The sequence below is a fragment of the Siphateles boraxobius genome, unplaced genomic scaffold, assembly GCF_051911475.1.
Source record: "Siphateles boraxobius isolate OS27281-9 unplaced genomic scaffold, OSU_SipBor_1 56, whole genome shotgun sequence".
Lineage (NCBI taxonomy): Eukaryota > Metazoa > Chordata > Actinopteri > Cypriniformes > Leuciscidae > Siphateles > Siphateles boraxobius.
The window spans coordinates 2698183-2718429 of NW_027509182.1; the positions used below are offsets into that span (position 1 = coordinate 2698183).

At 38.0% G+C, this 20247-nt stretch overlaps 1 protein-coding gene across 8 annotated transcripts in view; it reads right to left on the minus strand.

Moving 5' to 3' along the window:
- The window catches only part of kcmf1 (potassium channel modulatory factor 1), a 33681-nt gene extending 14845 nt beyond the window's left edge, over positions 1–18836 (minus strand). For 4 of the 8 annotated variants that reach the window (XR_013195646.1, XR_013195644.1, XR_013195645.1 and 1 more), the window contains exon 1: positions 18697–18836. Coding sequence is in view for 2 of the 8 variants with exons in the window: in XM_077206385.1 (XP_077062500.1) it covers positions 18697–18799 (103 nt within the window). In the remaining 6 variants the exon portion in view is untranslated. Of the gene's footprint in view, positions 1–18544 lie in introns of all 8 variants that reach the window. The other 4 variants (XR_013195648.1, XR_013195647.1, XR_013195649.1 and 1 more) reach the window with 2 other exon arrangements.
- Positions 18837–20247: the final 1411 nt, after the last annotated feature.

The window sequence follows — 20247 nt, forward strand, 5'->3', positions numbered from 1 at the left end:
CACTATGTTCAGATTTGATACAATTATTGTGCACTCGTGATTTTTCTAGACTAAATTTCTAATTTCTAGAGTTCTAATCTAGTGTATAATATAATTTTTGTCATAGGTTATGATAATTTTTTTTTTATTTGTTGTTTTTCTTTATAATGAAGTTGTCTGTATTAAGTAGATTGTGTTTAACAGTGTTTACCAGTTCAACACAGAGTTCTAGAAATTCTACTTGATTTAAAAAAAAACTGCGCTGGTATCGGATCCGTATTAGTCGATACTCAGAATATTTGGTATGGGATTGGATCGGTTCAGAAATATGGTATCGTTGCATCCCTAAATGTAATAAATATTGACATGACAATCAATTTGAAACACTTACAGTTGCATATTTATTTTCAGAATGGGATTTTTCCTGTTAATCCTGTTTTTCTGACTTCCTTTTCTAACCTTATACTTACCTCAAGTTGCCTTTTGGGACATATGCATACATGCGTACATATACTTGCCTGTTGAGAGGAGTTTATTGCAACATCATATAAAATCAACAATTATAATAATAATAATATTAAAGCAAACACAGCTCTGGTATCGGAATAGTATCGGTATCGGCCGATATCCAAATTCAGGTATCGGGATCGGATCGGAAGTGAAAAAATGCGGATCGGTGCATCCCTAAATACAACATATTAAAACTAATAGATTTTCATTCATCTGTTGCAGAAAAGCAAGAAGAACAACTAAAACAAAATAGAAACAATTTACAGGCCAGAGTTTCTATTCATAACATGTTTGCAGCGTTGAGCGATGTAGCCAATCACAGACATGTGTGCTGATTTCTTGAACGCAATGGCTAATCAGAAGCATTTAAGATAGACTCCCCTCACTGCTCAAAACTTTTTTGTTCAGTGCTGAATTCTGTATGCTGGCAAATCCTCTAATTATAACAAACAAAGTGTGGATATTATGAAAGATTCATTGTGCAGTCAGCTTCATTGATAATAACAGATGTGTGAGATCGCGATGAACTGTCAGCTTTTTAGGAATTAGACTATTAAGGGAGCGCACTTTGGGCGCATTCAGTCATGTCAGACCATGCACGCAGTAACTGCTTGCTTTTATGTTAAATTAACAGTGGTTTGTGTGTTAATACATTTATGATTTTACTCATTATTATTTATTTTTAGACTTGTTAAAACAAGCAGAGAAGAAAATAAAAACAGTCTTCTAACCTGTGTTCTAAAATAGTCTTCTGTCTTCTTTTCTGGGAGCCTATAGTTACTTTTGCGGTAGAAATATCGGTACTCGATATCGGCAAGTACACAAATGTAAATACTCGTACTCGTATCGGTTTGAAAAAAAAATGGTATCGGGCCATCCCTAATATATATATATATATATAAATAAATGTATATATAGCCTACATATATACAGCCTACTGTAATATTCTAATATATATATATATATTTTTAAAAAAGTCAGTCAAAAGGTTAAAAAAAACATTAAGCTACTTAAGTATATCATCCAGTCCTGCACACTGTAGTAAAGCAGATATTTACCATGTACTTGGTGATAAAACTGATCAAGTGTTGATCGTGTTGATCTTGTTAAACCTCAGGATTCAAACAGCTTGAACAACATCAGCGTAATGCTGTAGAGCTGATCATAGTTCAGATAATCAGTCACTGAAAAACTCAGTCTTGTTCTGAACATTATCAACAGCAGTGAAGAGGAAACCAGACTTCTGCTAAACAAACATTTCCATCAGGCATGAACCTACTTCAATTAATTATAGCAAACTGAAAAGAACATCTCTATATAAATCACCAACACAATGTTTAAAATGACTGTGGACCCAGAAGAACCGGCGAAGCAACAATTAATATTTCTGTAACCAAGAGAGAGACTGTAAAAGACTAAACTCCAGATTTAGATTAGTCTCCAGTGTTGACAGGAAAAAGCCTCTTAAGTGTTTCATGAGGTAATGTCATACTGCATGTTTGCAAGTGAGTTGCATCCCAATTTGCATACTTTTACTATGCACATTAGCCATGTTTCCACTGTCGGGCCAAAGTGCATGCCAGGGCTAGTTGCGTTTCCACTGTCAGTTCCTTGGGCTTGATCGGGGCTTCCTCTGGGCCAACAGCCAGGGGTTTTAGCCCACCAAATGAGTCAGGAGAGGGTCAACACTGCTGCTCAGTTCCCATGTTATTATATCAGGCCACCAGATAACCTCAACATTTAATATTTCATCTTAAAACTCACTTTCAGACCCCAGCAAGTGAAACTTCCGAAACTTTCTTTCGATCCGATGGGGATTCTGATCAGTGTATGAGGCAGATATAAATTTTTATGCAACGCTACTTATGCTAACCATCCAACAGCGCAATGCTCAAACTATTCAAGTCTTACGTACACAAATTCATTCCAAATTAAATTTTTGTGGATATCCGATTAAAATCAGAGTGTGAATAGCAAAAAATAAATAAATAAAAATACACACATGAAATGCAATTTTTACTAATCCATTTCGAAACCAGTAGAGACGACAACATAGGATAAAGCCACGCATACCATCCTCTTACATTTCTGACACTGCCTCAAAGGCCCCGATATACTTCAAGCAAAATCGAAGAATGAATTGCTGGATTTGGAGTAAAATCAGGCCAAAACTAAGTTTGTTTGGAGTTCATTGAGGGAGTATGAAACAGCTTTGTGAAAAAGTTCGCTACAGCTGGTAAACACCTTTGTACTGCCATTGGTGTTGGCGATTATGTAATAGGTAGGTGTCTGCAGAGGCTCTGCCTTCTTTCACACATAAAAATCGTTTCTAGTTCATTTCTACTGTTCAGTCCGTCGAGATTAGACGTTTGCGAGCGAAAACATTAACACACTAGAGAGTTGCTTTATAGTAGAAAATCAAGTTGTACTTCTGATGAAATGAGAGACAGACAGTTTTTCATGTTTAACATGGTAAAGCTTCTTGATTTTAAGCAATCTATTGTATAAAGTGCTATACAAATAAACGTGACATGACTTTACTAGAATGGCGAATTGCAGAGCTGGTGCAAACATATCCACGTTGCTATGATCAGATGCTTTTCTTAAGATTTATTTTAAAAATGCTTGCCGTTTTCTTACTTTTGTTGTGCGTTTATTTTGTAATTGAGGAAAGCATGAACATATTAAAATATTCATCTAAATGCCGCTCTCAGAAGTGTGGGCAGCATCAAATGTTCACTAACAGTATATCGCTGGTCACGCATTTCGAACTTCGTTTAACCCCTAAACGAAGAACGAAAAAGAACTTTGCAGTGAGTATATCAGTGCCTTAAAGGGAAAGTTCACCCAAAAATGAAAATTCTGTCAGTATTTACTCACCCTCATGTTGTTCCAACCCCGTAAGACCTTCATTCATCTTCGGAACACGAATTAAGATATTTTTGATTAAATCTGAGAGCTGGATCACTCCTCCATAGGCTTCTTGAGGGATTGAAACTTGCCGGCCTCGAAAAGTTATTAAAGACATCGTTAAAATTGTCCAAGTGACTGCAGTGGCTCAATATTAAGTTTATCAAGCGACAAGAATACTTTTTGTGCCTAAAAACAAACATAAATAAAGACTTTATTTCAACTATTCATTTCCTTCCCTTTGGGCCTCTAGTCAGTTAAACTAGTGTAATTGCGTAGAGCTACGTCACGCGTAGGCTCACTATTGGCCGACGCTGGTCATGTGGGTGATGCGTGTGACGTACAACTACAGATCATACGCTGTTAAACTAGTAACCTGACTCGAGGCCCAGAGAGAAGGAAATGAATAGTTGAAATAAAAGTAGTTATTTTTGGTTTTTTTGCGCACAAAAAGTATTCTCGTCGCTTGATAAACTTAATATTGAGCCACTGTAGTCACTTGGACTATTTCAATGATGTCTTTAATAACTTTGAGGCCGGCAAGTTCTATCCCTCAAGAAGCCTATGGACTAGTATGGAGCCAGCTCTCAGATTTAATCAAAAATATCTTAATTCGTGTTCCGAAGATGAACGAAGGTCTTACGGGGTTGGAACAACATGAGGGTGAGTAAATACTGACAGAATTTTCATTTTTGGGTGAACTACCCCTTTAAGACGCAGTAGTCCAGCACGGCAGCTACACATTGTCATGTTGCAAATAAGACAACATCTGTATTGCAAACCCCTCTATGTTGCAGTTTTTGTTTTTGGTGTATACCTACCAACGCAATGTCACTGGCACTGAAACCAATGCAGATATTCCTTAAGACTGATTAATCAATTACAGTATGTGAGTTATGATGCAGCATCAAGTGTTCCTGAATCCACATGAGGACTGAGACTAACTCAAAGCAGACAAAAGCTTCTGACAATACACTACACACAGAAACTGCTGTGTTAATGTACCGCTGGGAGGAATTAGCACAAGAAACTAATTCCAGATTCAAATAATGAAATGTTTGCTTGTAAAATTAAATCAAATCGCCTCTTAGTTCCTGAGAGGAAATATGTAGCCCAACACATTTTCAATGTTCAGTACTGTCCACATTTTTAGTCTTATATTGTGGTCTCACATATCTTTGGGTTAAAATATGAGGTTTGGTGAGGTGTAACTAGCATTTCTCTTTATGACCTGCCAAATGACCTCTGCGGCTTATTCCTGCAAACAAACCAAACTAGGCTACACAGTCAAACTAAACCACAAGAGGAAAATCTCCATTTGCTTCAACTGAAAAATGTGGAATGGATGTGTCATTACATTTACCAACTAGCCTTTAAGGATTTGGGTTTCAGTTTGCATCTCTATGTCCTTTTATGATTGACAACATCAAAGTAACAAACAATAACGAATGCTAGTGGTTCTCAACGTTTCCGACTCAAATGGTAAATCAAGAAAACAAGCGATGCAAACAATAAGACTAACCGTATTGAGCTTAGAGCTGGACAGTAATTCAATATCAATATATATCGCGATGGTTTTTTTTTTTCAATAACGGTGATATGATTTTTAAACACATTTTCGATATTTCAATATACATAACAGCATTTGTCATTGACTGGCGTTAAACACGAAGCCGTCAGAAAGAGCAGAACACATTTGGCTACTTTCGTGATGATGTACAGCACAGACACGCAGACAGTGCTCAGCAGTAACGTTAGTAGGCGGATCTCCAACTCCGCAAGTTTTAGCTACAAAATGAGCGCCATTGACCGCAATACAAATGTGACTGAACGAGCTTCCACGAGTGAGGAGAAAGCAGACGAAATACAGTAGTTGATCAGAGAGGAAAGACTAAATCAGTGGTATGGAAGTGTTTCGGCTATCAGAGATCTGATAAACTTCAAGTTTCAGCGCGCTGCAAAATGTGCCGGAGAGTGGTGCCGACTTGCAGTGGGAACACATCAAACCTGTTCCACCATCTGAAGCAGTTCCACCCGATAGAAGCAGCACAAACAAAACTTTAACCGGCACAAACGAAGCACAAACAAACGAGACTTGTTTGCGTGAACTTCACGCAATGATTGACAGGGCGGGAGGGGGCGTGATCGGCTCGGAATGCATTTTCAACTTGCACATTGAATTTTGCTACATTCATTGCGGGACATTTAATGAAAATGCAATCGCAAGTGTCTTAACTGTGAGTGTAAATGCTTATAAAAATTGTTTTTGCTTTCATGTCTTTTGGGATTCAAAAGTAAAACTAGAAATCGAGAGAAACGTGGATATGACATCATTGACAGACGACGTACGGACACGGTCAGTGTCCTGGTTAAAATTGCTGATTGCTCTGGATTTAAACACTGTTGGAAACGTTTGGGATAATGCAAGTAGAACAATGTTGTAAGTTTTGTTGACTTGTGTAGTGATTTCTGGATATTTTAATAGCTTTGGAAAAGGGCGTGGAAAAAAACAAGAAGCAACAAAAATAGTCCAGGGTAGCCCTGTGGAGCTGTATGGCTGATGATTTCTGGTGGAGCTGAGGTAGGAAGGAGCCAAGGTGGAGCTTATGTGTTGACAGGCTGCGGTGGAGCGATGGGCCAAGAGGCTAGAGGCGGAGCCAGGGGATCCGGCTTGGTGGAGCTGGTGGACTGGAGACACTTGGCAGATCCTTACAGCATGTGGGATCAAAGACAAGGACACCAGTGAAGGCGAGGCTAAATAACTGGCTGTTTTAGGAGGTGGGAGAGGGAGGCTGGACGGGCATTCTGGAAATATATGCTGGAGAAACAGGAAATGCTGGAGACTCAGAAAACACTGGAGATACAGGGGCACTGGGAATAATTAAATCCATCAAAGATGTCCTTAAGTTCCTCAAGATATCCACCAGAGGGCTACACCACATCATCCACCATGGCAAGGTTGTGGGTGGGGCTTCCCTCCAAGCCGACAAACTCCACTTAAACTCCCTCTGCAATCTGCGGTGTTGCTGGCTCAGGCACCTAGCCAAACACTACTTGTGGTACAGGCTTCGGGGCGATGACTTCTTTCAGTCTGTTCCTTGGTTTGGGATAGTCCATCGCGGCAGGCCGGTCTACACAGTCTGCAGTGGGCACATGCAACATCTCCATCGAGTCCCTTGTTGGTGGTGGATAGCTGGCCTCTGCCGATGCTGGAGTGGGGCTGGTGACGATGTCATCCTCCGCAGGGCCGATGGTGAATGGTGAGTTATTATTCACCAGCACCCACTCTACGAATGCGGCAAAATACTCTTTAGGACCGTCCGCTGGAAGGAGTGCCTTGGAATGCTCACTCAGGCTGGTGATGTAAAATACACAGTCTCCCTGCTCCAGACACAGTAACTGGACAGAGGGAAGGTCCATGGTGACGGAGGGGAAAAACAAATAAAAAGAAAACGCAGCATAATAAACACTGTCATGGTCCGTCCTTCTGTCACGTAATGGTAGTCACGAAGCTCACAAAGACGATGAATGTTTAGAATAATCTTTAATAAGAACACACAGGAGATATTGAGGAAAAATGCCACTAACATTAACGAGAACGGACCAGGAATGTAGGAAAACAGTGTACCGGCAGGGCTCGAAATTCGGTGCGGGATTGCGGGTATTGCGCATAATTTTAATCATTCCCGCAGGTCTTGCATTTATAATGCGGGAAATTCCCGCACACATTCATTCAATCTAGCATAGGCCTATGAGTAAATTTAACCTAACAGATTATAAGATCAAATCAGTCATTTTAAAACATTCTGCGAGACGCAATTTCACAAACAGTGTGAGTGATTCTGCCAATGCCGCGTCTTCTCTGTCTCTCAAAATAGGTTACACAAGGCGAGCCAATCGCGCTGCAGCTGCAGGCGGCAATTCTAGACTCTCGCGTTTCAGGAGCCGGGACATTTGATGGAAATGTCACTTGCACAATCGGGCCATTTCATCGTCACTATTGTTTATAATATGTGCGTCTTTTTAAGTCTTACATATTTAAACATTCAAGCGATTTTAAACCGCATAACAAACAGCTCGTGAGTAACAAAACTGAGTTATTTTTCGCGAATTATAGCGCATTAACGGTCAAAAGCACACAACATTGTCTAAATTCCGGTCTTGGGGAGTATCCTCTCAAACACAATCGGTTATGTCTTAAAAAAATATTACAAAAAGTAAATGCATGTGACACTATAATGAAAACAGTATGGGCCGTTCACGTTACGTCTTTTGCGCGTTCATCCTTTGCTGAAACGTCTTCGTCTTCATGGAGAACGTGGCTCATGATTGCTTAGCAACAGGGAGCCCTTTTTAAAAGAGGAGAAAGTGGCGCGGACAGCGCTTTACACGCAACATGTGAACGTGGATCCGTGCACTAGCTCTTAAAGTGAGAGTAGCCTAAAATGTGTCTGTCATTATTGTATATAAAACAACAAAAAATAGCATTAATTGTAAGGAATCAGGATTAATAGCCTATGTATTTAAATTATACAGGACTAAAAGACTATTCTGTGTTATTTTTTCCGTTTCTAGCATTTCTGAATACTAGTGTTAGACCTAAACTTTTCTCTTTATTTCATGTATTTATTTGTGCTACTTTTTTCAATTTAATTCAAAGATTGAAATCAAGCTTCCTTTTGTTGTGTAAACTAAAAAAAATGACCCCATTGTAAAAACAAATACAATGAGTGAGCATACATTTAGCTTTAAATTGTCTAAAAAAACTCCCCCCTCAAATTAAAAAATCCCCCCCATAAGAATAACCTAAAGGGGGATTTCCCCCCTATTTTCCAAAACGAAATTCAGGCCCTGGTACAGGACTCGAATTTCGGCGCAGGATTGCGGGTATTGCACATAATTTTAATAGTTTCCACTTATAATGTGGGAAATTCCCACGCAAACATTGATTCACTTTAGCATGTAGATATGAGTAAATTAATCCAAAACAGATTATAAAATCTAATCAATCCTTTTAAAACTTTCTGCGAGATGCATATTTCACAAACAGTGAAATATGATTCAGCAGTGCTGCGTCTTCGCTCTCGTCTCTCAAAATGGCTTTTCTCTTTATTTGTATCTTTATTATTTTGTATTAATTTTTGCTACTTTTTTCAATTTAAATCAAAGATTGAAATCAAGCTTCCTTGTGTTGTTGTAAACTCTTAACAACAAAATTACCCCACTGCAAAAACGCAATGAGTGAGCAAACATTTAGGTGAGATATAAATGTAATAATAAAATTGTATAAAAAATGTCCAAAACGAAATTCAAATTATGGAAATGATGGAAATTCAGATGTCAAAATAATGTGTAACTGAGATGACAGGTGAACTAAATTACTAAACAGACACTGAGAAACTGGGTCACAGGGAAAAAACACAATTAAACAAAATAACTATGACAACAACACTTTTACCATGCATCTTGCTCGGAGCGACAGTACAATCAAGTATAATTATTTAATTAAACGTTATTTGTATATAGCCTATTGTTGAGCTAGCCTAATTGTTAATTTTACCAACGTTTAAGTCTTTATATTTACTACTTCGAAATACATGCTCTTAACGAAAACACTTGAGTCATTTAAAGTTCCTGTGCGAATAAAAACTTTTATACAACACAACCTAATTAGCCTACATAACCACAGTGAACTGTAGTCTACATGATGAATTAAGTTGTAGGCACAAGCATAAATCTGTATTCAGACTTCAGATGAATCATTGTGACATTTGTAATATAAATGCTGAGGTGTCTTATCCATCAGCTGCTATTCGCTACTCTATTGAAGATGAACGTAACTAAATTCCCGACAATAAACAAATAACCATTTAAATGTTTAGGATGTTTGCATTGTAAGAATGTACAGGAAGACTTCAAATATAAAAACACTGACTCGTTAGGTAATGTTTTCTCATTAAAATCAAATGATTTCCTAGTAATTCGATAGAATGTGAGGGAATCCAATATGGCAGAGCGGTGGCTTGACTTTTTATGATGTTATAAGCAATCCAGTCATGAGTGGGTCAGATTAAAGTGTAAAAATGTTTAAGTTTGAAATTAAACAGCGGCATCTACTGTCAGAGAGTGCATGTGTACTGTATTTTCATTCAGCACGTCTTCTTCACTCGTTTTTTTAAGCTAACTCCTTCACTTACTTAAGTAAATAATCGCCTTTTAAAGTTTAATAATCATATTAGGCTGTATCGCTGTTTATCCATTACGACTCTCGTACTGTGTAATGACAGCGGACCTTTCTCAGCCACTCCAGCGATGGACGCAAAAACTATCATGGATTTTTGCAGATAACCGATTGCTGCCAAAACCGATCAATCGAACTCTAGTTATAATGCCAGATTTGTGTGGCACAGGCTGTGCAGCGAGATGCTCTGTCTCACCTGTTGCCAGATCACAATTGATCTAGATGCCATTAAATCACCTAAAATACATCACAGCAACTTACTAGGGCTGGGAGAAAAAAAATCGATTCACCTAGCTATTGCGATTTTTTTTTTTAAGATTCTAATATCGACAAAGGTGCTCTAAGCAAAGTTTCTAACAGCACTTTGTGTTTTCTGTTTTTAAACCTGTCTCCCTCAACGAAACTTAAAGTATATGTCTCAAAATAATTTTGCTATCAGATAGGGCTGCACAATTAATCGAATTTCTAATTGCGATTACGAATGCCACAATTACGTAATCGTTCAAAGCCGCGATTACAAAAGAAAATCCACTCTGCGTGTGTGTGTTTAGAGAGGCGAATCACGACTACTTCAGAAAACCCAGCACAATATGACATACCAGGCAGTGACGTAAGTGTACGCTGAAATAAAGTCTTTCACCTCAGAAAAACGGACTTTACTGTCCTGTCAGCCGTTACTGTGCTCGTAGCGCGCACTCTTCAATTGCACGCGCAAATGCGGCGGTGCACGCTGTGTATCGCTTCACTGTATAAAGTGCAAAAGAAACTAAGTGCACGCAACGTCGTTACAATGTAAATTATTAAGTCACGAAATAAAAGTAAAATACCAATAAATCACGTGTTAGCTGAGAAGGATTTGCATGCAGGTATGATTTTCATTCTTTCATTCTTTCAACAGTTCTTGTTAGTATTGTGTATTTACCATGGTAACTCTCGTTTCCATAACCCAAAAATGCCACTTTATTTTCACTTTGTGTTATTTTTTATATTATTAAATGACTGTGGTGGCTCATATCAACATTGTATTAACAAAAACTAGTTTGGGACTGCTATTTAATTGCTTTAGCATAGTCCTAATGTTTTTCTAGTTGTTACTAGGAGTCATTCTTACAATTGGGGGACAGTACTTGTGTGTGTTAATTTGTTTTGTAAACATATATTATAATATGCCTATATATTATAATATGCCTATATATATTCAATGTAAATTGTGATAATCGTAATTAATAATCGCAATTACAATTTCAAGGGAATAATCGGCAATTATGATTTGTCATAATCGTGCAGCTCTACTATCAGTTAAGTTATCATATCTGATCACCCACGCTACAGCTGCGCAATGCAGTCATTAATGCAGTGAAGGACAGCTGTCTTTCCTCATTCGACTGCTGTTTGGATTTCATGCGATTTCCATTATGTAAGATCATTTAGTAAGATAATTTTCATCATTTTCAAGTAATTCCAAACTTTGTTGAGGGAGACAGGTTTAAAAACAAAAAACTGTTAGAAACTTCGCTTAGAACACCATTATCTTTGGGTCTCTGAAGCGCAGCGCATTCTCACTCGAAGTTAGACAAAACTTATTTTTGTCTTTTTAAATTTAATGCTTTTGTTCTTTATATTTTTTGTTTACACATACTGTTTAATGTTTTCAACTAAAAGAAAACTTTAACATTTTTTGTAAGCTTGTTGTGTATATTGCCTAATCGTAAGCTTGTACAGAAATCCTTTTCGTTAAATGTCATTTAAATAAACGAATATTCAATTTGTATGAGCCCGAATATTCAAATGCAGTTTTTTTGAAAAATGCCCATCCCTAGTGTTGAGTGACGTAATATCCCAGGTGGACGCGTGGAAGAGAAGAGACGTGAGACTGAAAGCACTGAAAAGCCCTCACGCTACTCATATGCTGACAGAGAGAGAAGACAATAGAGCTGAGCGATTTATCTTTAAAAGACTGATCTCGATACAAACACCCACGCGATCTTTCAATTCGTCTGTCTATTAATGTTTGACAAAATCATATAGCAACATTCAAAGTGGTGTTGACGCTTAAACGGACAGAGTTGTCATGAAACAGCTTCACAAACAGTCTTTTCAACCTCATAGTATCATTATTTCTGTGATGCAATAGTTAAAATGATCATAGAAGTACTTGGATAAAAGTTTAAAGTTCAAATATGAACAACACTGATGTCTACGATAGCTTTCAAAATCAGAAACTTGAGTTTTTGATAAAAACTTGGTGCTTAAAATAACGCATTTATCGATTACATTGTTTCATTACAATGTAATCGATAAATTACATTGTGACAAGTTGTGACATTTTGTCACAAGTTTTGTCACAAGTTGTTACATTGTGACAAGTTGTACATTGTGACAATTTGTTACAACAAATTGTAACAAATTGTAAATTGTGACAAAATTGTGACAAGTGACTGTTAAAACATAATTTGTTATTGAATCATTTATTCAAGAGAATTGCATGATGCTTCTGAAATAAAACTCAGAAAGATTGTAAACAGGGTCCGAAATTAACTTTTTGGCTCACCTGCCACAGGGACACATACACATTCATTTTAGTACATTTAATTGTTTTAAGGTATTATGTTGAATGACTAGAGTAGAAGTCAAAACAGAGCAACAAATATAAGACATGGAAGATGTGAACATCGAACTAGTGCTCATAACAGAACATTTGAAGGTTTTGTAAAACTATTTGATACTTTACCGAAAGTAAAAAAAATTACCGATTAATACTATCACAGTTAAACGGTTTAAAAGTATATATTTACTATATAGTATTATAATATATTATTAATAATATTACTGTAAATATATATATATATATATATATATATATATATATATATAGCTTTTTTGTTTGTTTGCTGCATGGTTAAATAAAACAGTATGTAGCCTATATTTGTTAAATCACGGGGCGCGTCCGTCGACACGCGCAACAACACGCGCCTAAAGACATATTTCGCAAGCAAGCTAAGCAAGCAAAATGAACCAAGCAAAAAGAAGTAGCTACTGTGGCACCATTTCAACAGAAAGATTGACGAATACTTGGAAAATATGCTACGTGGTATTAAAATAAAGCAGTAGGCCTAGTGCAAGTAGGCTACAATGCAATATCACTTCCGATGCAAACATCCACAGGCAAATGAAAGGCGCTTTCCGAAGTTGGCCACTCTAGCGAGACGTTATCTCTGTATCCCTGGGACATCTGTGCCATCGGAGACCCAGACTAACCCCACATCATGCAGACATGTTACTTTTTTTAAGTAAAAACTAGACAAGCTGTGGATTGAGGTAGGTCTGCTATTTTTATTTGACGAAAAAAACGTAGTCTGATGAAAAAAAGCATTTCTTTCAAAGCTTCAAACTGATTCAGTGTTTTATTTTTGTCATCTTAATTTGTTAAAGTTAAAGAAATATATTTAGTGTATGTCTATTTTAGGTGTGAAGAAGGTTCACACACGCTTCTTGAGGCACACACGCAAGGTCTCTCGCTTTCTCCCTCTCAGGCGTGCACGCGCTACACGGTTTGGAGCACAGTATGTGCGCGCTCTTTCTGGCTCACTCTAGATTCCAGGAGATTTGAACTAATTTGCGGACAGCAGGGAGCCGCTATCTATATGCGGGAGACTTGCGATGTATGGAACATTCAGCCGCCAGTGTGGCGGATAGCCTTTTAAGATTTACTCGCCAAACGGAAAATCTACCCGCATTTGGCGCTTGGCGGGTGTTAATTTCAGACCCTGATTCTAAATTTGACTCATTTTATACATCATGCACAGTCTCTGTATAAGTGTATGATTTAAGTTTTCCCGATGGTCTAGTGTTAAAAAAAATTGCAATATAGAATCTCAATACTTGTAGAATCGCAATTCTTAAAAAAATGCCAATACATACCGTATCGGCACCCAAGTATCGTGATAGAATCGAATCGGGAGATAAGTGTATCGTCCGAGTCCTACAACTTACCCTAACAAGCACCACGAAACCCGTCAACTAAGATTAACACCAGTGCAAAAATAATGTCAAGAACCTTTCTGCACTGTATTGGACAGGTTTTGCGAGAGAATCAAAACAGCACCATGGCTGTGAGGTTGGGAGCCTTTCTTGATAAACTTGCTTATTTCCCATTACAGAGGTTGTAAGTTCAGTTCTCACTCAGAGCAAAATTCAACCTGTAACACTGGTGACATGACCAAGATGAAGCACTGTGATGAGCATGGGGACAGGGTAATGGATCCTAACTAGTATATCATTTACTTTGCACTGCACAGACAGAACAATCCTCTTGATTCATCGGCTACCATACCACAAATCCGAATTTTGCTTCATGTGAGATCAATCACAAAAGACACAACATGAGGCAACATCTCTAAAGACATTCAATGATCAAAACACATCAATAAAATTGACAGCTCAAACTTTATATTCTTTCTGATCAAAATCAATTCTGCAATAATGTGCTACGTTGCTACATTTCTAAAGCTCCCAGCGTTCCTGTACAGCACAGAGTTGCCAGGGTTCAATTCCCAGAGAATCCAAGAAACGATAAAAGATCAGGGATATAAAGCTTTGGGAAAAAAGCATCTGACAAATGTACAAATGTAAGTGGTGTCTTGGTTTCCATAGACATGTTACACTAGTCTCACATGTTTTAGTCTCACTAGACAGACGGCAGAAGGTCTGGACTCCATTGCAGCTTCATTGGCCAAGGACCGCCCAGAGGCCGTCTGACTGACATGTAAAGCAACCTAGCAGTTCGTTTTGTACTGCGCCATGTTTAGGGGCGTGAAAATGTAAAGTTCATGTCCCTATGATAACAGACTGGCGTTGATCTAATAAATTATTCATTCAAGAACTTGCTGCAGAACTTTACTGCAATGGCGCTGCAAACTTCACATACTTTTGAAAATCAAGAGTTCAGTTGATCCTGATAAGCGCTCATTGTCACAGTTGTAAACACGACGGCTTTCTTCTTCCATGAGGGAGTTTTGGCGTCATGATGGCTTCGTTTCCAGGCGGACAGTTAAAGAATGGAAATCCTGTAGAATTGTTGTTTATGTTATTATTTTGTGTAATATACAAACATAATAAATCTGTGTCTTATCACATTGCCGTTGCTGCCATTATAAAAGTAACAATGTACTATCAGGGCAAAATATGACCCCAGATGGCATCTAAAACAAAAGCAATGTACACAAAGCTGTGCTCTTGTGAAAAAAACCCCGTTATAAGTGGTCTACGCTTTGATATGAATCTCTTTTTGTCATCGTATTTATAATTAGTTGTTAATGAAAGGATTTGTGCACAAGCATGCAAAACTCACGCTGAACAAAAACTCTGCCGTATTGAGCGGATTCTGACTAACTTAAACACATCTGATTGGTCATTGTGTTCATGCACTCAACAGATATGTCTGTGATTGCGTTTTTGCAGCGTTGCACAATGTAGCCATAGTAAATAGAAACCTTTGGCACTCCTTACAGTGCGCTTATACACTCTATCGCTATCAGCGAGTACCGCTACTGCAGATATCATCACATTCAATTATCAAATAAATCTTTGGAAGGACAAGAAAAACCCTGTCTAATAAATAAGCTTGTTATGACACCAAAATTTTACATATCAGTGAAATTTCACAATTCTTGTTTGCAATTTCCATAGCAAAAACTACCAGCTTAACTAACATAAAACTCCAAACTTTATTAACGACAAATGAACAGTCAGTAATACAATAATAACACCTTTTGCACAAATCAACACAACAGAACAAAGAGACAAATATTACAATTTTTAAAAGTCTAACAGTAGTATTCAGGAGCAGAAATTTAATTTATCAAATGTAAAGTAACACTGCATAGTCTATGCTTTATAAATTAAATATAGGTTAATCTTTGTTAAAGCTACGATTTCCTTCTCAAATGTTTACGTTAAATTAAGACATAACCTACTGTATTTACTAGGATACTAAAATACCATGACAGATATTTTGAAATAACATTTGTCTGTTCAAGCATCAACTGTCATCCGTTTAATTCTGTCAACTGTATCAACGCGTTTTTCTCGCGGACCCGGGCCATTAGGCAGTCCTAATTGTCGAAACCCCTGAACTCTGTGTAATAGAAAATCAGAATAAGTTTGTTTTGACACAATTTTGTGGGGGGTTTTTTTGTTCCAATGTGCGAAAGACGATAATTAAAGTCCCTGTAAAGGAAATTCAAAAAAAAAATTAAACATCATAAATGTTAGAAATGTATTGCTAAAATATATCACAAAGACTATGAACTACTGAATTGTGGAGTTAGACCGTTAAACAGTTTTTCACCATTGCTGTGTTCCAGATTTTTGGGCGGGGCTAAAACGGGGGCTCGATGATGACGCCCTGAGCTCCTGGACACGCCCCTACTTGATGACGCACTGGAGCCAGCCACTGAGGCTGGCCCCTCCCCTAACAATATAGAGCACATTCACATCAGTTTGCCGCTCAATCGCGAGTTACTGTTAGTACTATTACTAGTTACTACAGCCTACAGTTTGCTAGCTAGCTATGCCTTCGTCACGGAAATGCGTACTACCTGGATGTGATCACGTACAATACAGATCAGCCATCTTGATGGAGAGCTGAGGATCACCGCCAAAAGCCGCCTCTGTAGTGATCATTTTAAACGGGATAGTTTTATAAACTTTCGTCGGAGACAACTGGGATTCACTGATAATCCGCCGTTACTGGTGAATGGGGCCGAACCGACTATCTCCCGCCTCGGCCTTCATCCTCCCGTCACTCCGACAACTGGTGCCATCATCGGCAGTGTGTGCCCACCGTGCGAGCATCCATTCCGGCTGTAGCAGTGACAGTTGAGTGTGGGGACGGTAGCTTTCCCGCGAGTGGGCGTGGTTTCAGCGCAGCCAGCGGACACGCCCCCAGCGTTTGAGACTACTGCTAATTTTTTCAAGATTTTGATAGCTAATTTTATCCACTTGCTGGCTTTTTTTATCATTCAAATTTGGCTGGGTGGCTAATAACATATTTTTCTGTGGTGTGACAAACTCAGAACACATACTTAATTTTGACTTTACAGGGACTTTAATAGTTAGGCTTTATTTCTGATTTTTACAGATGGGCTTTGTTTCTATGTGGATGAAAGATAATTTAGGTGATGTGAAATATGGATACAACTTAATAAAACCCCATGTTGAAACTAAATGTATCCTAAAACTACATTTAAAAAAAAATGAAAAAGAAATGACATCTTGAGCAATAATTACAGAATACAGATCCTCTCTTCAAACGTCAGAGCAAATCTGCCACTGTGCTCGAAACAAAGAGCAGCTGTCAAACTATAACCGATCCGGAAAAAATAATAATAATTATCTGAGGTGTCAGTTATCACTAGGATTCTGAGGATTCTCCCACTGGAAGCTACTCTCAAGCACCATGTGCTGTTTGCAGAGAAACTAGACGCATGTGTAAGCAGTCTTCATTCACAGGCAGGTGTCATCCACTGTCTTGAAATCTAGTGAGCTGCCACCAACCCAAAGACAGCATATTTGGGAATCAAAGGCACATTTGATGATGCACAGACAAGCTGTCTAGATAGGCACCTCACTAGGTTGAGATGGACATAAATAGCAAACAAATGTCTGAACAGATTATACTTCAAATAACTCACATTGAGATACTAATATTTCGGTTCGATTCATACATAAAAATAATAATAACAAAATGTACTATAATATGATATATGTAGGGTATACTGTGGTGTTTTTTGGATATAAACTATCAAAGTACCATATAGTATTTTAAAAAATGTATTTTGGTAATACCACACATACCCAGTTTTAATACAAGTAAAAATAAAAAGAGAAGCACACAAAACATGACAAGTTTTTTCCCCTTTAACATTCCCATGACAAAAAGCACAGTGGAGGTACCAACTGTACAAAATATGCAAATATCGTTGTACTGTAGAATGTCCAAAAACATGGTTTATGGTACCATGGTACCACCATGTTCAAAAGATTAAGCTAATACAGTGGTGATGACCTATGATTATAGCATAAATGATATCAGACCCAAACCAACATTTCAATGTAACGTCATTTGCATGTTATTCATTTTTGAAGTATTGCTGCACTGACAGTCCACATTGAGGACAAATGTGTCTGAAGCCACATGATCAAGACATAACTTTAATGCTGAATCTCTTCCTTGAATCCAAACAAGTTTGACTAAATACTGAATGTCTTCACAAAGGGAGCTAGAAATATAAACGTGTTTCCAGAAATATCTAATAGAGTAATATTCGTAAGCAATCACAGCTATGGCTTCACTGACACCAGCTAATGCTAAATCCAGACGTGCAAGTCATTCACTTGTGCTGGCCTGAAACATGACATGACTCAAGACGGCTCTCACACACACACATACTCCCTTTACATGAGCTCCAGGGCTGTCTGACTGAGCTCTACAACCGCGTAGCCAGCAGAGTACATGCCTTCGGTCGTCATTCTAGCAGTGCAGGGTAACTTACAGCTGAAAGGTTTAAAATTAAGTTTCTTAAAACAGGCCCAACCGAAGCCCTGACCTCTCCACGGACTACCTGCGGGAACACACTCGCACTCACTCCCGCGGCTGAGGGAGCCGCAGAAGGCCCGGCCTAGCAAACAGGCCCAGCTCAATATCACACCAAGCCGCTTCAGGAAAACGCCCTTAGCGCTAACGATGCGGTGTAAGTACATAAAAGGTTGCAAAATTCACGGCGGCCGCCATGATGAGTCTTTCCCAGTGCATTTGAATTGAAAACAATGGCAACCCGCGGGTCAGCACTGGCCTACAATTCAAGCCAACGACGCAGCGATCGGCGGTTTTTTCGCACCTACCTTCATGTCGGGACATCCTACAGACAGTGACACAGCCCCTCCTCGGGCTCCCTAACGTCTATGAGTGGGAAAGGTGCCGCTAAAAACGAAATAAAAGTGGGACGCGGTCTTTCTTTCCTATTTTCTCTCTTGAAGATGGATCCGGGGCTTACTTCTCTCCGCTTCCCCCTCCCCGTCTGTCATCAATCGAGTGTGTGTGTGTGAGAGATGGACCGGGTGCGGGCGAGGTCGGCCGGCAGGGGGCGCAGGACTCATCTGCTTCTTCTTCTGTGGTGTTTGAAGGGCGGTAAACTCGTGTAGCTGTTGTATGGGTTTCTGTTAATGTTGACTAACGCCATCTACTGTAGCTAAATATATATATATATATATATATATATATATATATATATATATATATATATTATTATTATTATTATTATTATTTATTTTTTTTTCAAAACGCAGAAATACAGTGGACCCAAAAGTATTAGGACTTATTGATTCAAAACGTGTGAATTTAAACGCACTAGATAAAAAATTATAAAAGCAAGTGATTTATTTAGAACGAATTTCTCAACAATTATGGAAAATAGATAGTGTTTAAATAATCATTCATTCAAAAATATAAATAAAATAAATAAATAAAAAATACACAATCTTCAAAAAAAAAAAGAGGATTGGCAATAAAATGGCCATCCAATAAAAAAATGTTCTGGTAGCCTGACGTATATATATGTGTCGTGATAACACATCATCATTACACTTACGTGTACAATTACGTGTTACAATGGCACAGTTGAGCTGCTGTGGTACTGTTCGTGCATGTTAGTAGTCTATAGAGGACTTTAACCTTTACAGACCCAAAGAACCGGAACTCAAGCTCTCTGTCCACATTTCTCTGTAACACCTTACACCTTCTAAATGTAATACGAATATCATTATTATATGATTATTCATTTTTGAACAACAACTGACTTCACTACATTACATAATGCTTAATAGATCATTAGTTAGAAAGTTTGAAACTCGTGACAAGAAACGTATGTAATGAAAATATACAGTGAGAGCCATGTGTTGGGGGAAAGTTGTTTTTAAAAGTAATTCATTACAATATTGCGTGACCCCCTAAAAAAATAACTTTACTTTTTATGGAAGGTAATGCATAACGTTATTTTAGCGTTACTTTTTTCTAGGCTGGGCTTGCTTGTTTGTTTTTTAAAACAAAAAAGTTATATATTTTTTTTCATATGCATTAAAATATTTTTTTAAGTACAATCAACTTGGATGTTTAAGTCAATTCAACTTAAATGACATTACTAATAAAAAAGTAGAAAATTGCTTAACTTATTTTGATGAGTTAAAGCAATGTAAAAACAATTTGCCATAACTTATTTGAGTCACATACTTTTTTTTTTACAGTGTGTAAGGACCCTTTCACAATAAAAGTGGAATCAATAAGCCTCAGGCTGAAGGAAATGCAAATTCACTCATGTGCAAAAGGAACCTTAGCCATACTGGATTGCAGAAAAATAGGAAAGAGGAAAGTTTAAAACTCTTATGCAATAAAAAAAAACAAAAATATGGCTGCGTCCGAAATCGCATATTCTCTACTCTCAGTGTGTGTAGCGTAAATGTAATCTGGACTATATTCACCATGTTGTCATTATCATGTGACCAGCATCAGTTATGCCATTCACTGCCATTCATAAATCCTCTCCCGTGGC